The sequence below is a fragment of the Daucus carota genome, chromosome 8 (genome assembly GCF_001625215.2).
Source record: "Daucus carota subsp. sativus chromosome 8, DH1 v3.0, whole genome shotgun sequence".
Classification (NCBI taxonomy): domain Eukaryota; kingdom Viridiplantae; phylum Streptophyta; class Magnoliopsida; order Apiales; family Apiaceae; genus Daucus; species Daucus carota.
Genome location: NC_030388.2, coordinates 26,144,611 through 26,166,461, shown reverse-complemented (window position 1 = coordinate 26,166,461; position 21,851 = coordinate 26,144,611). Strand labels below are relative to the sequence as shown.

The window sequence follows — 21,851 nt, the reverse complement described above, 5'->3', positions numbered from 1 at the left end:
TTTGGTCACACCTGCAACATCAAGTATAACTTTAACATGTTCACAACATCAAGAAACATTTAATTAATAATAAGAAAAATGCTTCATGCACAAAATTGGATATAAAAACATTCACAAAATGAGTATGTGTTAAATTTTGATTGGAATGAGCCTCATACATTAATAGCACCAATTAAAAAATCCCACCTCAGTTGTCATGTGTCATTTTGTGCAAAATTAAAACAATTCCTCATCAACCGGTAAAGACATATGGCCCTGTTTGGGAATTAGCTGTTAGCGGATTGAATTAGATTTTTTGACTAGCGGATTGAAATAGATGTTTTGACTAGCGGATTGAATTAGCTGTTTCTCGTAAAACTGTTTGGTTAATAGCTGATTGATTAGCTTTTTCTGACACAAACCAAAACCTGTAACCCAAAAAGCTCCTCAAAGTAGCTTTTTCAAAATTAGCTTTTTGGGTCCAAACCTCTATTTCAATCCGCTAACTACCAAACAATTATATTAGTGGATTCTAGTGGTCAAACCTCTAAATCACCCAAAACCTCTAATTTTGCCCCAAACCTCTAACTTCCACACAGGGCCATAGGCTTTCCTCCCGCTTCAACAAGTATATCATGCTTAAAATTGCTCAAATTTGTGCTGATATAGATATAATCCATATTGTGTCCTATGCATTTCAGAGCCAAGAAAATATTTTGCCAAACCTAAATGTATGGTTGTAAAAGTGGTGTGTAAAACACCTTTAACATGAACAATAAAGTTTGTTTTATTACATATAAATATAATATCATCGACATACACTAAAGCAGCGACAAATACACAATCTAAGTTGTAAACAAATAAGGAATAATCTGTGACAGTTTGAGTGAACCCAAGGTCTAACAAGCCAGATGCCAATTTATCAAACCGAAGATGAGAAGCTTGCTTTAAACTGTGATTAGATTTGTAAAACTTGCATACCAGACTAGAATTATAAAGTGAATGACCTTTACGAATTTCCATGTACACTTTCTTTTGTAAATTTAGAAAGCGTTATTTACATCCAATTGATGGATGTCCCAACCTTTTACCATGACAATCGCAATAACGTATGAACATGCCATTTTGCAACCGGAGAGAAAGTATTATGATAATCTTGACACATGAATGTATCCCTTTGCTACTAAATGAGCTTTAAACTTATTAATTGAACCATCAACTAATTAAATACTTTACTTTGTAAACCCCTTTACAGTACCCCCACAACTTTCTCGCCTTCAAGTGAGACAAGACAACTGACCAAGTGTTGTTTATAATTTACGCATCATGAAGTTCCTTTTTCATGACTTCAACCCAACGAAGGTCTATGATAGCTTGATTGTAAGTGAAAAGCTCTAGAATGGTAGTTTGAGGGCTAACACCAGTAAAAATGGTAGAAGGACTTGAATAATGGATATAGTGATACTTGATGGCATCATTGGGACAACTAGATAAGATGGAGTTCCTATAGTGATAAAATCCTTCATCTAGATGACTCAACAAAAAAAATCGACTCATAAAGAACAGAGGGTACCAAAAATTAATCAATTACATTTAAGCAAGGTATTCTCATCACTTCTTAAAGGAACTAAAACAATAATAAGAATAATGATGAAGATCTACATGCGTGCACAAACAACATATCATACACAAATAATTTGTAACACTAGCTAGATAATGTAAAATCAGACCCAAGACATAGAGTTAAATGTTTCGTGCACAAAAACAAATATGGGTGGACGCTTTTGGAAATTAGTTAAAATATAATTAAAAAAAGCGTGTTCTTAACACTTACAATTATCAATGAACAAGAAGTTGCGACAAATATACCTTCTCAGCTCGAGCTTTATCTGCAACAATGGTGAATGGATGTAAGGCGGTGGACGTAAAAATTATTTTCTCCTAACTAAAAAGGGGAAAAATAAAACACCAAAATATTCAATTTAACAGGAATGAGAATAATTTCGCATTTTGGATACCAAAATTAAAAACAAGTGCGGGATTTAGATCTAAATCGAGAATTCACAATGTAATCAATTAAAATGGTGCGTGCTAATTTTTAATTATAATTTTGATTCAAATTTAATGAAAAATATTTTATCATATAATTGACTATTGGGGCATGAAAAATATTTATAATATAACTTTTAAATATGGTTCTACTCCCTTCGTCCCTTTTTAGTTGTCACATTTCTATTGTTGTTGGTCAAATTGACTAATTTTTTACCAAAGTTTATAAGTCACTCTTTCGTTATTTTAAAAACTGAAAATTACATCTTAAAGTAGATTAAAAGTTATTTTCGATGACATAATTTTTTTATTTTTTCACTTGATAAAATATTAATAATTTTCAGTCAAACTTTGGTCAATTTGACCGGCACAAAACCAAAGGTGACAACTAAAAAGGGACGGAGGGAGTATTATAGAACCATTTCAGATGAATATGGTTCTATTGTAGAACCATTATATATATATATATATATATATATATATATATTATATATATATATTATATATATATATATATATGATATCCATCGCTTAATACGTATATGATATCTGTCAGGAATATTTGTATTTATGTGCATCTACATTCATGCGATTACGTTTCATTTGACATTTTTGAACATATGTGGACATCTACACATCTAACAGACGTGTCTTTATTCGCATGTAACAGACTCGCTATTATCAGCGTCGTATACATTAATTTACATGTTACATATGAATTTGATATAATATTATGCTCCTTCCAATAATTGTAATATTACAATTTTCAACATCGTGCACTTTAATTCACCTATTACATATTAATTTCATATAATACTATATGACTTTCGGTAATCGTAATATTTCACTTTTCAATTCCTAATTCAATCTCATAGCCTTGTTCATACAAAATCGCCCTCCTTGTGTTAATTTTTGTAGCCACCCTGCACGTTCAGTTGACAAATCTAGCACCCAAGCTCCGTTTTCACGTTTTTGGCCAATATCACTATTCACTATATAAAGTTCTAAAAATTAAAAAAGGAACTTGGGTGCTAGATTTGTCAACTGAATGTGCAAAATGGCTAGAAAAATGAAGGGGCCAGCCACCATGCATACAAGATAGTTACAGGCTTACAGCATTTCTTGGTGTTTGACGATTTTAGCAGTAGATGTTCATGGTACAGACTTTTTTTTTAAGTATTAATTACTTCAAATTTGAAGGTTTGTGAAACTTGCATACTAGACTAGAGTTACAAAGTGAATGACCTTTACGATCCAATTTCCATGCACACTTTCTCTTGTAAATTTGGAAAGCATTATTTACATCCAGTGGATGTCCCAACCTTTTACCACGACAATCTCAATAACAACATACGAACAGGATCATTACAAAATACGAAAAGGATGCAAGTGTACAGAAGATAGTGAAATCTAGGTCATTCTGTACACTTTTCTGTAACCAATTCTGTGGACGTAGCATTACTCTTTTGCAACCGGAGAAAAAGTATTATGGTAATCTTGACCTTCAATATGAGTGTATCCTTTGATAGTAAATGAGCTTTAAACTTATTAATTGAACCATCAGCTAATTAATACTTTACTTTGTAAACCCCTTTACAGTACCCCACAACTTTCTTGCCTTCAAGTGACGAGACAACTGACCAAGTGTTGTATATAATTTAAGTATCATGAAGTTGCTTTTCCATGACTTTAACTCAACGAAGGTCTATAACAACTTGATTGTAAGTGAAAAGCTCTAGAATGGTAGTTTGAGGCTAACACTAGTAAAAATGGTAGATGGACTTGAATAAGGAAAATGGATATAGTTATACTTGATGGCATCATTGGGACAATTAGATAAGAGGACATTGGCCTGACAAGATGGAGTTCCTGTGTAGTGATAAAATCCTTCATCCAGATGACTCACAAAGAAAAAAAAAATCGACTCATAAAGAACAGAGGTACCTAAAAAATTAATCAACTACATTTAAGCGAGGTATTCTCATCATTTTTTAAAAGAACTAAAACAATAATAAGAATAATGATGAAGATCTACTTGCGTGCACAAACAACACATCATACACAAATAATTTGTAACACTAGCTAGATAATGTAAAATCAGACCCAAGACATAGAGTAAAATGTTTCGTGCACAAAAAAATATATGGGTGGACGCTTTTGGAAATTAGTTAAAATTTAATTAAAAATAACGTGTTCTTAACACTTACAATTATCAATGAACAAGAAATTGCCACAAATATACCTTCTCAGCTCGAGCTTTATCTGGAACAATGGTGAATGGATGTAAGGAGGCGGACGCAGAAATTACTTTCTCCTAACTAAATAGGGGAAAAATAAAATACCAAAGTATTCAATTTGACAGGAATGAGAATATTATCGCATTTTGGATACCAAAACTAAAAACAAGTGCGGGATTTAGATCTAAATCGAGAATTCACAATGTAATCAATTAAAATGGTACTAATTTTTAATTATAATTTTGATTCAAATATAATGAAAAATATTTTATCATATAATTGACTATTGGGGCATGAAAAATATTTATAATATAATTTTTAAATATGGTTCTACTATAGAACCATTTCAGATTAATATGGTTCTATTGTAGAACCATTATGTGTGTGTGTGTGTGTATATGACATCTATCGCACGTATATGCTATCTGTCAGGAATATTTGTATTTATGTGCATCTACATTCATGCGATTACGTTTCATTTGACATTTTTGAAGATATGTGGACATCTATACATCTAACAGACGTGTCTTTATTCGCATGTAACAGACTCGGTATTATCAACGTCGTATACGTTAATTTACCTGTTACATATGAATTTCATATAATATTATACTCCTTCCAATAATTGTAATATTACAATTTTTAACATCGTGCATTTTAATTCACCTATTACATATTAATTTCATATAATACTATATGGCTTTCGGTACAAAAATCCACAAAAATCAACGGTTGGACGCTCACAGGGTACAGGATCGGACATGAATTTACACAAATCTGATTCATTTAATAAGCAGGTTAGTCTCTAACTCTCTATTTGGCAAATGTATGTGACAATTATACTTCTAAGCAGACCTCAAGTTGATTTGCTGATTGTGTTATTATCTTCATCTGCGTAAGTTTTCTGCTGTGGAGTCGTCTGAGCAGCAAATTTGGAGAAAAAGTAGAGACAGAACTCAAAAAAAGGACAAGCGGATGGACTTTGTGAGTAATTTGCTAAAACCTCCAAGAGAAGTAGAAAACATTAGAAACTATGCTAAAACTGTTAAGAAGGGGGAGATATCCAGCAAGGCTACCGGTATATCAAAATATGAAGCCACGAGCTCAGGCTAGGACTTGAGAAGCAGTGATGTTCCGACTAGACCTATAAGGAAGACTCGTTATCAGACCAAACAAGCAGATGAACTACAAGGATCAAAATTTCCTGCACCGGCTGTTGAAGATACTGCAACCACTCAGCATATGAAAGGAGTAGTTCCAGTTTGGCTTTCCTTAGTTTCTGCTGTTAACCAGTGAGCTTATACTTCTGGTAAGAGAAATTTGGTTGGTTCCATATTATAAACGTTGTTACATATTTGTAACTTTCGCCTATGGTTTATGGTTGTAAGGAAGGAGTAAGAGCACTGTCACAAATTCCTCACCGCTACTTGATGATTAAGTGATCGAGTTACTTGTTTTATCGCTCTACCATATAATGCTTTCTCTATAATCAGCATTTTCCAGTTCAGTAAATATTCTTCACATTGTTTGTATTACGGGGATGCTACTTTGTAAACCCCTTTACAGTACCCCACAACTTTCTTGCCTTCAAGTGACGAGACAACTGACCAAGTGTTGTTTATAACTCACGTATCATAAAGTTCCTTTTCCATGACTTTGTCTATGACAGCTTGATTGTAAGTGAAAAGCTCTAGAATGGTAGTTTGAGGCTAACACTAGTAAAAATGGTAGATGGACTTGAATAAGGAAAATGTATATAGTTATACTTGATGGCATCATTGGGACAATTAGATAAGAGGACATTGGCCTGACAAGATGGAGTTCCTGTAGTGATAAAATCCTTCATCCAGATGACTCACAAAGGAAAAAAAATCGACTCATAAAGAACAGAGGTGCCTAAAAATTAATCAACTACATTTAAGCAAGGTATTCTCATCATTTTTTAAAGGAACTAAAACGATAATAAGCATAATGATGAAGATCTACTTGCGTGCACAAACAACATATCATACACAAATAATTTGTAACACTGGCTAAATAATGTAAAATCAGACCCGGCCCAAGACATAGAGTTAAATGTTTCGTGCACAAAAAAATATATGGGTGGACGTTTTTGGAAATTAGTTAAAATTTAATTAAAAAAAGCGTGTTCTTAACACTTACAATATTCAATGAACAAGAAATTGCGACAAATATACCTTCTCAGCTCGAGCTTTATCTGCAACAATGGTGAATGGATGTAACGGCGGCGGACGTAGAAATTACTTTCTCCTAATTATATAGCGGATAAATAAAACACCAAAGTATTCAATTTGACAGGAATGAGAATAATATCTCATTTTCGATACCAAAATTAAAAACATGTGCGGGATTTAGATTATCTAAATCGAGAATTCACAATGTAATCAATTAAAATGGTACTAATTTTTAATTATAATTTTGATTCAAATTTAATGAAAAATATTTTATCATATAATTGACTATCGGAGCATGAAAAATATTTATAATATAATTTTTAAATATGGTTCTACTATAGAACCATTTCAGATGAATATGGTTCTATTGTAGAATTGTTGTGTGTGTGTGTGTATGTGTGTGTGTGATATCTATTGCTTAATACGTATATGATATCTGTTAGGAATATTTGTATTTATGTGCATCTACATTCATGCGATTACGTTTCATTTGACATTTTTGAAGATATGTGGACATCTATACATCCAACAGACGTGTCTTTATTCGCCTGTAACAGACTCGCTATTATCAGCGTCGCATACGTTAATTTACCTGTTACATATGAATTTGATATAATATTATGCTCTTTCCAATAATTGTAATATTACAATTTTCAACATCCTGCACTTTAATTCACATATTACATATTAATTTCATATAATACTATATGACTATCGGCAATCATAATACGGCAATCATAATATTTCAATTTTCAATTCATAATTCAATCTCATCACCTTGTTCATTCAAAATCGCCCTCTTCGTCTCACCTTCTCTTTTCACGCACAGTCACACACCCATGAATTATATCTCCCTCAGATCTGCAGAAAATAGATTACACTAATGTAGAGTTTATTCTTATGTAATTTCTTGTACATTACATGATTCATAAACATATTTTATTTTGTGGTATAAAGTGATGGTGGATACTTGGCAACAAAAAATAATAATCTAAGCTTCAGTTATTTTAAATTGATATGCATCTGACCCATTATAGGTACATGTAAAACAGTCTGTCACAGTCAGCTGTCAAATTGTGCAGAGGGACCGTAAATATATTCGAAGATGGCAATTAGCAACAACAACAATGATCCGGAGAATGTCCTCGTCAGGATGGCTTTGATGGTTAAGCTGTTGACATGTTCCATCTGCAACAACATCTTCAAGGATCCTGTTAATATTTCAGAGTGCCTCCACATATGTAAGTGTTCATATATTCCACGACGAACCAAAGGGGGCTAGCCTTATGCGACGGTTGTGACTGAATTAAAAAATATATATATAAAAAAGTTGAGTCAGTTGATATTTTGTTTTTAAGTCTCGACTGATATCCGGAATAATGATTTCTCGTAGATTACTAAATCAACTATTGATTTTGACTTTAAAATTTTACAATGTTCTGGTTTAGCGAAGTTAGCATCCCTGATTCAGCCACTTAGTGTTCTCCTTGTTCTTATAAATTTCATGAATTGCTGGTTCTCATCTGAGTTTGCTCGACAATTTGCAACAGGTGCATACGCGAGAAGATAGAAGAAGAAAATTTGAACAAATGCCCTGTGTGCAGCTTATATCTTGGTTCTATGCCACTAGGTAAGCTAAGGTAAACAAATTTTGCTTTCTATTGACATGAAGCAAAATCAGAAATTACAATCCTTATTTTGTTGAATACCAAAAATTGTTAATATTTTCAGGCCAGACCACAGCTGGAGCCCGATTAAGGCAGCAATTGCACCTCTCTAGGACAGGCAGTGAAGGTTGATGATGAGATTTCTAGTGGAGAAGCAGAGCAATCTTCCCCTTCGCCTGCTAGAAGAAAGAAGAGGCGTCTCTCTTCTTTGTTGAACAAAGGAAACGCGTCAGGTCCATTTTCTTTTGAAAAAAATTCCTAAACAAAATTTAACGTTTAAACTTTTATTCAAAACAAATAAATAAATAAAAATACGTTATAGAACTATACTTTACGAGAACCTCAAAATGCGTGCAAACAGGGTACGAAACTATCTGGTGGGACGGAGGGAGTATATCTATCACTTAATACGTATGCAATCTTCCCCTTCGCCTGCTAGAAGAAAGAAGAGGCGTCTTTCTTCTTTGTTGAACAAAGGAAACGCGTCAGGTCCATTTTCTTTTGAAAAAAATTCCTAAACAAAATTTAACGTTTAAACTTTTATTCAAAAAAAATAAATAAATAAAAATACGTTATAGAACTATACTTTACGAGAACCTCAAAATGAGTGCAAATAGGGTACGAAACTATCTGGTGGGACGGAGGGAGTATATGATATCTATCACTTAATACGTATATGATATCTATCAAAAATATTTGTATTTATGTGCATATGCATTGATGCGATTACGTTTGATTTGACATTTTTGAAGATATGTGGACATCTATACATCTAAAAGACGTGTCTTTATTCGCATGTAACAGACTCGCTGTTATCAGCGTCGTACACGTTAATTTACCTGTTACATATTGATTTGATATAAAATTATGCTCCTTTTAATAATTGTAATATTACAATTTTCAACATGGTACACTTATTTACCTATTACATATTAATTTCATATAATACTATGCGATTTTCAGGAATCATAATATTTCAATTTTCAATTCATAATTCAATCTCATCACCTTGTTCATTCAAAACCGCCTTCCCCGTCTCACCTCTTCTTCTCGCGCACAGTCTCGCACACTCCCTCAGATCTGCAGAAAATAGATTACGGTAATGTAGAGTTTATTATTTTGTAATTTCTTGTACTTTACATGATTCATGAACACATTTTATTTCGTGGTATACAATGATGGTGGATACTTGGCAACCAAAAAAAATAATCCGAGCTTCCGTTATTTTTGATTGATATGCATCTGACTGATTTATAGGTACATGTAAAACAGTCTGTCACAGTCAAGTGTCAAATTGTGTGGAGGGACGGTAAATATATATATGAAGATGGCCATCAGCAACAACAATAATGATCGAGAGAAGGTTCTTATCAGGAAGGCTTTTATGGCTAAGCTGTTGACATGTTCCATCTGCAACAACATCTTCAAGGATCCTGTTAATATTTCAGAGTGCCTCCACATATGTAAGTGTGCATATATTCGACGACGAACCAGAGGGGGCTAGCCTTATGCGACGGTTTTGACTGTATTAAAAAAATTATAAAAATGTTAAGTCGGTTGATATTTTGTTTCAAGTCTCGACTTGAAATCTGGAATAATAAATTTCTCATAGATTACTAAATCAACTATCGATTTTGCCTGTAAAAATTTACAATGTCCTGGTTTAGCGAAGTTAGCCTCCCTGATTCGGCCACCAGGAATACGCAATTGTCTTAATTTCATCCAAGTTCATATCTTACTAAATTATATACTTCTCTGTTTGAAAATTATAGGCCAGAGTTCAGATAATATATGATCCTATTAAGCCGTTCGTTTAACTCCCTGAGATCCTAGAAGAAGCGGTAGCTTAACAATTACAGCTGCATTTCACTTGAGTGACAACTTAATAGCATTACCAAGTTCCATGGGGCTTTTGTATGAACTTGATTATGAGTTCATCAGCTTTATTTCTCCATTTGGAGTTAATATTACACGATAGTGATTGTAAATATTTCTTGTTTATTTTATACTATTTTATGATTAGACACTTAGTGTTCTCCTTGTTCTTATAAATTTCTTGAATTGCTGGTTCTCATCTCAGTTTGCTCGACAGTTTGCAACAGATGCATACGCGAGAAGATAGAAGAGGAAAATTTGAACAGATGCCCTGTGTGCAGCTTATATCTTGGTTCTATGCCACTGGATAAGCTAAGGTAAACAGATTTTTCTTTTCTGTTGACATGAAGCGAAAAGACAAATTACAACCCTTATTTTGTTGAATACAAAAATTTGTTAATATTTTCAGGCCAGACCACAGCTGGAGCGCGATTACAGCATCAATTGGACCTTCTCTAGGACAGGCAGTGAAGGTTGATGATGAGATTTCTAGTGGAGAAGCAGAGCAATCTTCCCCATCGCCTGCTAGAAGAAAGAAGAGGCGTCTCTCTTCTTTGTTGAACAAAGGAAGCGCATCAAGTCCATATACGTTTGAGAGAAGAAAAAAAGAAAATGGAAGAAGAATATTTTCTTCTCAAGGATCAGATTCACCCCTAGACAATCCACAAAAATCAACGGATGGACGCTCACAGGGTTCAAGATCAGACAAGAATTTACGCAAATCTGATTCATTTAATAAGCAGGTAAGTCTCTAACTCTCTATTTAAGTGTGTTTGTGTCTCTGTGTGTAGACTGACATTTTTGCCAATCTTTTTGTCAATTGTATGTGACAATTGTACTTTAAGCAGACCTTAACTTGATATGCTGATTGTGTTATTATCTTCATCTGCATAAGTTTTCTGCTGTGGAGTCGTCTAAGCAGCAAATCCGGAGAAAAAGTAGAGACAGAACTCAAAAAAATGACAAGCGGATGGAATTGGTGAGTAATTTGCTGAAACCTCCAACAGAATTAGAAAACATTAGAAACTATGCTAAATCTGTTAAGAAGGGGGAGATATCCTGCAAGACTACCAGTATATCAAAATGTGAAGCCACGAGCTCAGGAAAGGACTTAAGAAGCTGTGATGTTCCGACTAGACCTATAAGGAAGACTCGTTATCAGACCAAACAAGCAGACGAACAACAAGGATCAAAATTTCCTACACCAGCTGTTGAAGATACTGCAACCACTCAGCATACGAAACGAGTAGCTCCAGTTTGGCTTTCCTTAGTTTCTGCTGTTAACCAGTGAGCTTATACATCTGCTAAGAGAATTTGGTTGTTTCCATATTATAGCCTTGGTACATATGTGTAACTTTTGCCTATGCTTTATGGTTGCAGGGAAGGAGTAAGAGCACTGCCACAAATCCCTTGCCGCTTCTTGATGATTAAGTGAGTCAATAGTTTTATCGCTGGAATCATATATTAAGCTTTTGTGTTAGTTGCTCTACCATATCATGCTTTCTATATAATCAGCATTTGCCAGTTCAGTAAATATCCTTCACATTATGTGCATCACAGGGACGCTACTGTACCAATTTCGTCAATTAAGAAGTACCTTTCGCAGAAACTGGGCCTTGATAGCAAAGAAGAGGTAACCTACGTTATCTATATAGAACACTTCTTCAGTTTATCAATTTGTAGGTACAAACTGTGAAATAGCATTCCTGATTGTTTTAAAAAATGTGGTATGATAGGTTGAGATCACCATGCGCGGTTCGGCTCTTCCTTCCAGCTTGGAGCTACATGCAGTAGTTGATTTGTGGTCACAAACAATGTCAAGTTCAGAAAAGTTTTCAGCAAAGGTGGGAGAGTCTGCTGAAAACTTTGTCATGGTACTTTGTTATGGTCGAAAGTATCTGTGCCGACGTAACAGAAGGATTAGCATGCCAGGAAGATATGATGATAACATATGACTTTCAACCATATATTCCGAGACAGTTCCCAGCAGGCCACCATGCATACAAGATAGGTACAGCAAATGTGCTAAAGATTACCCATAGGCATCAACATCTTGGCGTTTGACTATTTTAGCAGTAGATGTTCATGGTACAGACTTTTTTTTTTATGTATTAATTACTTCAAACTTGAACACCTAAAGCTTTAGGAAGATACAGTTACTCACCTTAGCAAACTTGATTATAAAAGCCTGAAACCATTAAACTCTAGAGCCATGCTATAATTTTGAAATTTTGATAGTCACTTGAAACCAAATCTACTGAATTTACCAAAAGTACCCCAACACAAAATACAGATAAGAGTCTAGTAGTCTACTTGCACATATGAACCCTGTTCATGTCAAAGTACAAAAACTACTAAATAGGCCCCAGGAAATCGCCATCCAAGTTGGCAACTGCCTGGAATTCCTTTTCAGCCTCCATATACCTCACACCAATTACCATAACACGCAGCTTCACACCTTTCTCAATCTTAGCTGCTTTTTCGCTCATGAAGATTGGATTCTCACCAGGCACAAAACTGTAGCCCTGCATCTTCAGATGAGAGAGATAGATGTTCTCCACTGGTCCGCACCTAATAAATACACCATGCTTCAGAATCTTGTGCACTTCGCCTTCTAAAACCTCACCAGAAAAAGCCTTGTAGGTCAAGCAAGTGAAGGTTACAGGAAAAAGCACATCCCCTGAGTGCTCTCTCACTCTTCCTTCTCCCACTTTGTCCAAAGAGGTTACTGCAAGAAAATAGCCAAGAGAACTTGTAGCTTTCTTGGCAGCAAACTCATCCATAAGGCGAACTATTATTGCCTTCTGCAATGCCAGTCCTTTGGCATCAAGATTATCAGCAGGAATTATGACATTCCATTGTAGCTGTGCCTTGAGAAACATTTTTGGTCACACCTTCACAATCATAAACAATAACAATATGATAATTAATATACTTAAGTGAAAAAAAGGCTTAACAAGTTGACAAGCAGTGATGAGAACTAGATCCTTTACTACCGATTTTTAGCTTAACAAGACAAATGACTGCAGAACACTGTCTAGACTAAACTGCAAGAAAATTATGTAGCGATTGTTCGCACAAGTGGTTGGCATGGATAGAAGTAAAATAACCCCGAAAAGACACAGATGGCAGTGTTCCTACTTCTTATGATATATATGATGTTAATAATCATGTAAACAATCAAAAAGTTCCAAGAAAACCAATAATCAAACAAATAAATCATCATATGATCAACAAACAGCTATAAGAATAGTAAAGGAATATTCAGACCTTGCAAAAATTTGTTATGAACTGTTTTTGCTTTTATAATGGCACGGGTAACTTAATTTGCTTGCTATATCCAATTCTGGATTGAATCCAGTTAAGCATAATAAACAAAGTATGTTCTCTTTTATAAGTATTAGCTTGACTGGAATACGAACTCAGTTTATGGCTTTAAATTTCCTAATAGTTCTTTTAACCACTTTAAATGTGAGTTGCACAGCGATATGAATAACTACACATAACATGAGTAATTTTTGCTTGTAAAGAATATTTATAATTTGCACTTTTGTTTCAGGAGACCTGGATTATTTCCTTATATTGATCAATTTAAATAACTACTATCACATATATCTACGTTTTAATCACATTTAGTTCATTTCCATGGGATTATAATACCTAGAGGAGGTATTAAAATTCCATAGAAATAAATCAAAAAGATGGTGGAAATCTTGTTCAATGGAATAATAATCCTTTAATTACAAAAAAAAGAAAGAAGGGAGGGCGTAGCCTAGAAACTATAATCATTTAGAACAAGGGTGCATTCCTGGCCATTGACGGCCAAGGACTATTAATACAGCCATCAAGGCCGCTGGATGGGATTAAAATAAAAATTCTCATCCCCCATACCAGCACAATTTTTTTGCTGGAACTCAAACCTCCTTCAGATAACTTTTTTTCTACGCAATCAAACAGGACGGGGCTAGAATTTTTAATTCCAAGAGCTGGAAAACTCATAGCTACATAACAGCTCCCTGGCCATGGCCAGGGAGCGAGACCCTTAAAAGAAGCATGAATTTGACTCTCGAAAAAGAGATGCTACATAAAAAGAAGTTCAACATTCTAAGCCAGATAAACAAACAAATCACCTCATATAATTCCATCTCATTCTAACAACTGTGGGGTTTAGCATTTAATTAAAAAACAAGTAAATGTCCTGTTTTACAAAACCCTAATTAAAAAACAAGTAAATGTCCTGTTTTACAAAACCCTGAGAGCAAAATTCAACTAATTTGTTACATGCAAAAACAAACAACATCAAGAAATAATTATCAAGGCTAAATACTTTAAGAGTCACACAAAGAACAAACAAAATAAGAATATTTAGGACAACATACGAGGGTTTAGACTGGTAAGAAGATAAAGAAGTAGTTAAAGAACACAACTCACAACAATAATCGATGAGAGTGAACTCAGTGAAGTGATTCCAAATGGGTCTTGTCTTTGCTCGATCTTTCTCTGTAAAAAAGAAACACAAAAATGGTAAAGAGAAAACTAGGGAGAAGTAACACGCAGTGTGGGTGTACGTCCGTACGAGGAAAAAACACATACGATGCGGGAACAATAAACTCTTGCTATGGACTATCAACTATGGTACAGTAATTGCCATCAATAATAAATAAATACTACATAATATAAATTACTTATTATTTTGACCAAGTATAGTATAGATTTTGAACATGATACTCGTATATTTCATTATGTGAACACTTTTTTCATTGATGTCCCACTCAATTTTGTATATAACAAAATTTTCAAAAATAATAATTTTGATATAATATTGTTGTATTAAAAATATGAATTGTTTCAAAAAAAATTCTAATTTAAAAGAATATTATTATTATTATTATTATAAATTTCTTTTTTTTGTCAGGATTATTATTATAAATTTCATGACAACAAGATTGCCTTGAATTCTATAACAATTAATTAAAAAAAATATGAACATTTATGAATGAACTTGATCATTGATTCTTCAGGCTATCTCTCATTTTGTCACGTCCAATTAAAATTGTTGCCACTTAAATATTTGTTATTCGCGGCAAAACAATATTTGTTATTTGTTATTGATAAGTAAATTTAATTAATTTAATCTGTTAAATACACGAAAATATGGTCACAATTGTCCTCACTCGTATATATGTACATACTATTAACAAAAAAAATTATTATATTATTGATAATTAAGTAAATATAATATTTTGTTTGAAAAAAAAATTAAATATAATATTTATTAATCACATAAAAATCCGGCTACACCCCCGGGTTATTTGTCGACGGTCCTTAACCTATCATCGGTCGAGTTAGAAAAATCAAGACGATAAAATACACACTTACACAGTGTTTGAAGATATCTGAGCTAAAACTTCACAAACAAACCTTGAATTTCTTCAACTGGCTTGTCCAATTCTTCACCAATTTCAAATCTTTCAATAATCATCTATCTCTTCTTCAGTATATATGATATAGAATTTGGGTTCAAATGGCTCTTGCAGTCCCCAGTGCTTCACTATCTCCAACTACAACAATCTTTATGGACTCGTTTCAAACATCACTCTACAAGCTTCATCTTTCTACTCCTAGCAGATTTTTAAGGTATTATTCTCACGTGTCTTTTGAAAAAAGATGTAATTTTGTTGTTTGTGGTTATATAAATCAAGAAAATAAGTGTAATGTGTTGTTTAGGAATAAAGGTGCAAACTTTGGTTTGAATAATGCAAGATTTTGTAGTAGGAGTAGTTGGTTAGATAATTGGAATGATACCCATAAAAAGAATTGGCCTAAAACTAGACAAGAGGTGTTGAATTATCGAAATGGTGAGAGTTCTTCGTGTTCGGATTATGAGGGTGGTAGTGATGGGGAGAGTGGGGGTGGAAGTGGGAGTACAATGGACAAGATTGTAAGGAGATTGAAGAAATTTGGGTATGTTGATGATGACGAGGAAAAGCAAGAGATTGGGGATAGAGTTATTGAGAAAGGGTCGATTGAGGATATATTTTATGTGGAGGAAGGGATGTTGCCGAATTCGCGTGGGGGGTTTTCGCCTGATTCACCGTTGGGGATGGAACATGTGAGTGGAGGTAGCAGAGACGTGAGGTTTCCGTGGGAAAAGCTGATGCCGAGTGATGAAAGAGGGAGTTTGGTGAGAGAGAAGAGTAAGACATCTCTGGCTGAATTGACACTTCCGGATTCAGAGTTAAGGAGGTTGAGGAATTTGGCCATGAGAACAAAGAATAAGACAAGGATTGGTGGTGCAGGTGTTACACAATTAGTTGTTGATTCTATCCGTGATAAGTGGAAATCAGTGGAGGTTGTGAGATTAAAAATCGAGGGACCTCCTGCACTTAATATGAAGCGAATGCATGAGATTTTGGAGGTGAGCGTCTTTCATACTTATTTATTATGTTGCAACTTTTTCGCCTTGTTGATAATTATTAGACATGACCTGAGTAAATTATTCTTCACACGTACAATGTAGCTATACTTTTACATGTGGTACAAAATGTCTGTTCATCAATGAGAAGTGTATACCAAGCTTTGGAAATACTAAACTATTAGAGTGTTTGATAATCTACTCCTCTCACTCCTAGCTAGACGATGTAAGTACTATCATTCTCTTGGTGATTGGTCAAGCTAAACAATGCTATGCTGGCTTTGTCTATTAATAATATAACAGCTAATGTTTGTCAGAAGTTGGAACTATGTACGAAGGACAAAAAGAGGCTACTTTTCATTCAGGAAATTGATAATTATGCTATTTTGGCTAAGTATTTTTTAATTTATATTAATTATATATCTTTTATTGTATGTTGACTTCCTTATTGGCAAAGATCTGATCCAGCTATGCATATATTAATTAAACGTACCTTCCTGCCTTACTAGTTGATTGTGTGCCAAATATTCACTCAACCATTTGCAGTACACTTCTATATTTTATATCTTCTTGTTATAATTCTAAAATGCAATTTTGAAGCCTTTCATTTATATCAATTATATGTTATTTCAGAGAAAAACTGGAGGTCTGGTGATTTGGAGGTCTGGCAGTGCTGTTGCTCTTTACAGAGGTGTAAGTTATGTTGATCCTTCGGTACAACGGCGCAAACAATTGCAAAACAAGAAGGCAAATTCACAGGGACCCTCCCCCACAGAAACTGGAAAAAGGGTTACTTACGAACTTGGTCCTTCAAAAGATGTGTGGGTTCCCCAAGCAGAAGCAGTAGTTGCTCCTAGGGAAGAAAGTTCAAAATCATTGCCAGAAACCAGATACGAGGATGAAGTGGACGTGCTATTAAATGGTCTGGGACCTAGATATGAAGATTGGGCTGGATGTGATCCATTACCTGTAGATGCAGATTTACTCCCTGGCATTGTTCCCGGTTACAAACCACCTTTCAGACTACTTCCTTATGGAGTGAGATCCACTGTTGGAGGGAAGGAAGCAACATCTTTGCGAAGGCTTGCAAGAGTTCTTCCTCCACACTTTGCTTTAGGTTCTGTACTTTCTTCGTGATGTACATTTTGTCATCAGAGTCATTATTTCAGACTCTTCTTAATACATTGATTTGCAAAACCAGGTAGAAGCAGGCAGCATCAAGGTTTGGCCGTGGCCATGATCAAGTTATGGGAAAGAAGTTCAATTGCAAAAATTGCTCTGAAGCGTGGAGTGCAGCTGACAACAAGTGAGAGAATGGCTGAAGATATTAAGGTGACAATTGCTTAATGGATTTGGGGGAAGTTGTATTTTATGACTCAACCTCGCAAAACTATTTCCGTAGCTCTAGAATGAAATTATCAACCTATTTTCAGCGAAACTAATAGAGTGATCTATTTAAAGTATACTATTCTAAAAGTTTTTTAATTGAATGTGCAAATTGTAATCTCTTCATTACAAGTGTTGAGTGTAACGTCATTATTGCAATTTTTGGAAAACCTGCCAGATTGTGCAAGGCAAATAATTAAAAGAATTATGTATAATTTTCATATTCATAAAAAAGAATCTACTAACTATCTAATCTCTTGTTATCTTGTAATTAAATTCGTGCTAGGAAAGTAGTCTAGTTTTGTGATATATAGGGATATAAAGCTATGTTTAATTTGAATTAGGACACATTAATCATTACCTGATTGATGGTAGGTAACTAGAGAAGAAAAGTTCCTTTTATGTGATGGATTGTTTTAAAATCATATATTTCTTAATGATGCTATTCTATCAGTTGATAGCTCCATACATATAGTTGTTGACGATTCATTAACATTGAGTTGAATATAAAAGGGTTAATTTTACTTGAAATTGATAGATAACATATATATGGGTCATGTTCGTATTAGAACCCTTAGCCTAAGAACCCTTAGAACCTTCTAGTATTAAAAAGGGTTCTACAACAGAACTGCACATGTAAAAGTGTCGTGTTTATGTATTTTGTTTTAAAATTATTTTTGAACACACACAAGGATGCAAAAAACATGTATTTTGATTTAGATCCTGAAAATCTATTTAAAATTTAGGGTTCTGCAGCAGAACCTCAGTGGTTCTATGGTTCTATTTTAAGGATGAGTTCTCTCTTGAGCGCGGCCCTATATATATCAGAATTTGTCACGAATAATTTGGAATTTCATTATCCACGCAGAAATTAACTGGGGGCATGCTTCTCTCTAGAAACAAGGACTTCTTGGTATTCTACAGAGGAAAAAATTTTCTGACTCCAGAAGTTTCTGAGGCACTATTAGAGAAAGAGAGGTTAGCAAAGTCCCTGCAAGATGAAGAAGAACAGGCGCGATTAAGATCATCAACATTTTATAAACCAATGATCGAGCCAGCTGATGATTTTGGAACTGCTGGGACTCTTGGAGAAACTTTGGATGCAAAGGCTAGGTGGGGAAAGATTTTAAACGACGAGGACAAGGAAAAAGTCATGAAAGAAGCGGAAGTCGCTAGGCATGCCAACCTTGTCAAGAAGCTCGAGAAAAAGCTTGCTTTTGTAAGTTTCTTAAATATCTGTCTTTATTTGAGTTTTTCTGTACCTGCTAGTTGTATTTCCAAACATGAAGTAGACCACATTTTCCTGCCAGTTAAGACACAAAAGCTTCAGTTTGCAGCAAACTCATTCTCCTAAATAACGAAAGCTAGGCATCTTAATCTCAATTTTTTTAATTGTTCATATTCTTCTGCCAGTCATTATTCTTTCATTGGACAAGTATCAGTTATAGATCATGATCTACTGGAAGTGTGTTTGTGCACTATCGGAATTCTCTTTCTAGAGTTTTCATGTGTCCTGATTATAAGTAACCACTTGCATTACAGGCTGATAGAAAGCTAATGAAAGCAGAGCGGAACTTATCTAAGGTTGAAGCATTTCTGAATCCATTAGATCGTCCTGCTGACCCAGGAAGCATAACTGATGAAGAGAGATTCATGTTTCGCAAGCTTGGATTAAGAATGAAAGCATTCTTACTACTTGGTAAGAAAATTCTTATTTGCCCCAGTCATCTTGTTTTGTTCTCGAGTATGAGCTAAGCTGTTCTTGTTTCAGGAAGGCGTGGAGTTTTTGATGGTACAGTGGAGAACATGCACTTGCATTGGAAATATCGTGAATTGGTAAAGATAATTGTGAATAGTAAAAACTTTGAGCATGTAAAGAAGATTGCGTTGTCTCTTGAAGCTGAAAGTGGTGGTGTTTTAGTATCGGTTGACAAAGTTTCAAAGGGGTATGCTGTCGTAGTATTTCGGGGTAAGGAATATAAGCGACCTCCTGCTTTGAGGCCAAAGAATCTCTTAACAAAGCGAAAGGCGTTGGCTCGTTCGATTGAGATTCAAAGGCGTGAGGTATTATCTCAGTCTTCACAAACTTTATATGGTATAAAGAGTATGCTCAAGTCCTATGCATGATTTGCTGCATAGTCATAGCACCTAAAACATCAATGTCACTAATTAACTCTTGACAAGAAATGGTGCCATATTGTACAAGCCAATTCATTTGAAATATTGTACAAATGCAATTTCATAGCTCTGCAACATGCATATTCAGTAACGTTCTTGAAACAAGATATTGACTTGTACTACATTGTTTCTGCAAACAGGCTCTCTTAAGTCATATATCGACTTTGCAAACAAAAGTTGATGCTCTGCGTTCAGAAATTGTAAGCCCCTTTTTACTGTATCTATTTTCATAGTTATAAGTCCACCAATTTTCTCAATTAAAATTTCAAAATCACATGTTCTCCATTTGTAGGATCACATGTCAATTGTCAAAGACCACGGAGATGAAGAATTTTATAATAAACTAGAGTCCGCTTATCCTACTGAAGATGAAGACAGTGAGGTAAAAAAATACTGTTTCTTAATCTATATTCCTCTTCTGCTGTAGCCAATTCTCATTCCATTGCTTTGATGTCATTAATTAGGAGGAAGAAGATGATGCCTTCCTCGAAATTTATGACAGTGATGATGATGTTGATGATGACGAGGAATATGAAAGTAATAATATGACACACACAGCTCAAATGGAGACCAATTTTCCCTATGGTTTCGAAGATAAGGACTTTGAAGTAGTAGAGAGTAACGATCCATCATCGGTTTCAGTTGCATTGCGAGAAAGAGCTGACGAAAGTGAGACTGAGAAAGCACAAGAAGATGAACTGATAACTGCTTCATCGGAAGAGTTATTTGCTGACCTGTAACTAGTTTCCATTGGGCACTGCAGAATGTAGATAGATCATTGTAGTAATTTTTTAGTCTGACTACATCCAGTTTTCAAGACTGAAAATTGACTAGTGCATTCTATAGAAATTTATAGAACATGGTTTCAATCAGACTGCAATAATCCAATTTAAGAGTGATAGGCCAAGAATATTCTAATGCTGTTTATATATAATTGAAAAAGAGAATTTAAATGTCATAGACAAGTTTTTTTAATACTATTCCGTCAGTCTCAAATTCACAGTGTTTATACTTCTAATTAAAAATTCAATTATACATATATTAATATCTAGTAAAAATAGATATATATACAAATTTTTAATTTAGTGGTCAAAATATTTATTTTTTAACAAAAAATTAATCAATCTCTATCATTAATATTATATAAAAAATAATATTAATATATAATTTAAATTTATGTAAAAATATTTTATTACAAATATTTTGACATAATTTTTATATTAGGAAGATTTTTGAAACTTGAAACACCATCTATTAACAGTGTTCTAAGGGTCGATATTTTGGACAGGTCCTGTATCGATTACGTATTAATTGGGTTAAAAATCGTATTTTAAAAAAATCAGTATAATCGGTCAAAAGTTGGTCAATTATATGTGATTTTATTTTTTTTGTGAAAATCTAAAATTAATGTAATTAAAATAAAAGATAAAAGTGATGTAAATTTTTGTGTGAAAGCTTAAAAAAACATATATTGTTTTGTTAATATTATATTAATTTATTTTTTATTAAATTTGTTGATGATATTTGTTATATATATGATGAAAAAATATTTTTGTGATATATAAAATTTATCCTGTTTTGATTTTATAAAAAATAATACTTCTATATAAATTTGTAAATAATATCTAATTAACTCCGATTAATCTGCTATCATCCGATTAATCCCTACATGACAGTGTTCTAAAAGTCGGCGATTAATAGAGATTAATTGTTAATTAATTGATGTCTAGTCGGCCGCCATCTCGATTAAGCGTTAATCGGTGAAAAAAATATTTTTTTTGAAAAATCGGTTAAAGACGGGATTAAGCGGTCAAAAGACGGGATTAATCGGAAAAAGTCGGTCAAAAATTGGTCAAATTAAAATTTTTAA

The 21,851-nt window shown here is 33.9% G+C and overlaps 3 protein-coding genes across 5 annotated transcripts; 2 read left to right on the top strand and 1 right to left on the bottom strand.

The window, feature by feature from the left end:
• The first annotated feature begins 8,557 nt into the window (after positions 1-8,557).
• Positions 8,558-12,207, top strand: LOC108198440 (E3 ubiquitin protein ligase DRIP2). The gene is made up of 7 exons (XM_064082387.1): positions 8,558-9,590; positions 10,220-10,319; positions 10,412-10,745; positions 10,898-11,289; positions 11,383-11,433; positions 11,563-11,635; positions 11,739-12,207. Exons 1-7 carry the CDS (start codon positions 9,449-9,451, stop codon positions 11,955-11,957), a joined length of 1,311 nt encoding a protein of 436 aa, XP_063938457.1. The 5' UTR covers positions 8,558-9,448; the 3' UTR covers positions 11,958-12,207.
• Positions 12,192-14,622, bottom strand: LOC108197879 (DNA-directed RNA polymerase V subunit 7). 2 transcript variants are annotated; one of them, XM_017365614.2, is made up of 2 exons: positions 14,382-14,622; positions 12,192-12,896 (listed from the first exon to the last, which is right to left on the bottom strand). In XM_017365614.2, the coding sequence occupies exon 2, from the start codon at positions 12,882-12,884 to the stop codon at positions 12,357-12,359; it is 528 nt and encodes a 175-aa protein (XP_017221103.1). In that variant the 5' UTR covers positions 12,885-12,896; positions 14,382-14,622; the 3' UTR covers positions 12,192-12,356. The 2 variants fall into 2 exon arrangements, with proteins under 2 accessions (XP_017221103.1, XP_017221102.1); XM_017365613.2 differs by having other exon boundaries at positions 14,434-14,620.
• A 736-nt stretch (positions 14,623-15,358) lies between these two features.
• Positions 15,359-20,853, top strand: LOC108199789 (CRM-domain containing factor CFM3A, chloroplastic/mitochondrial). 2 transcript variants are annotated; one of them, XM_017367765.2, is made up of 10 exons: positions 15,375-15,639; positions 15,730-16,420; positions 17,051-17,534; positions 17,619-17,749; positions 18,672-19,022; positions 19,346-19,502; positions 19,575-19,867; positions 20,122-20,181; positions 20,274-20,363; positions 20,446-20,853. In XM_017367765.2, the coding sequence occupies exons 1-10, from the start codon at positions 15,527-15,529 to the stop codon at positions 20,719-20,721; spliced, it is 2,646 nt and encodes an 881-aa protein (XP_017223254.2). In that variant the 5' UTR covers positions 15,375-15,526; the 3' UTR covers positions 20,722-20,853. The 2 variants fall into 2 exon arrangements, with proteins under 2 accessions (XP_017223253.2, XP_017223254.2); XM_017367764.2 differs by having other exon boundaries at positions 15,359-16,420.
• The last annotated feature ends 998 nt before the right edge of the window (positions 20,854-21,851 follow it).

Coding starts and splice junctions, on each gene's coding strand:
- LOC108197879 (XM_017365614.2), bottom strand. CDS start 12,884: ATGTTTCTCAAGGCACAGCTACAATGGAATGTCATAATTCCTGCTGAT.
- LOC108199789 (XM_017367764.2), top strand. CDS start 15,527: ATGGCTCTTGCAGTCCCCAGTGCTTCACTATCTCCAACTACAACAATC. Junction 16,421..17,050: donor GAATGCATGAGATTTTGGAG/GTGAGCGTCTTT, acceptor ATGTTATTTCAG/AGAAAAACTGGAGGTCTGGT. Junction 17,535..17,618: donor TCCTCCACACTTTGCTTTAG/GTTCTGTACTTT, acceptor TTGCAAAACCAG/GTAGAAGCAGGCAGCATCAA.
- LOC108198440 (XM_064082387.1), top strand. CDS start 9,449: ATGAAGATGGCCATCAGCAACAACAATAATGATCGAGAGAAGGTTCTT. Junction 10,320..10,411: donor ATGCCACTGGATAAGCTAAG/GTAAACAGATTT, acceptor TAATATTTTCAG/GCCAGACCACAGCTGGAGCG. Junction 11,636..11,738: donor GCCTTGATAGCAAAGAAGAG/GTAACCTACGTT, acceptor GTGGTATGATAG/GTTGAGATCACCATGCGCGG.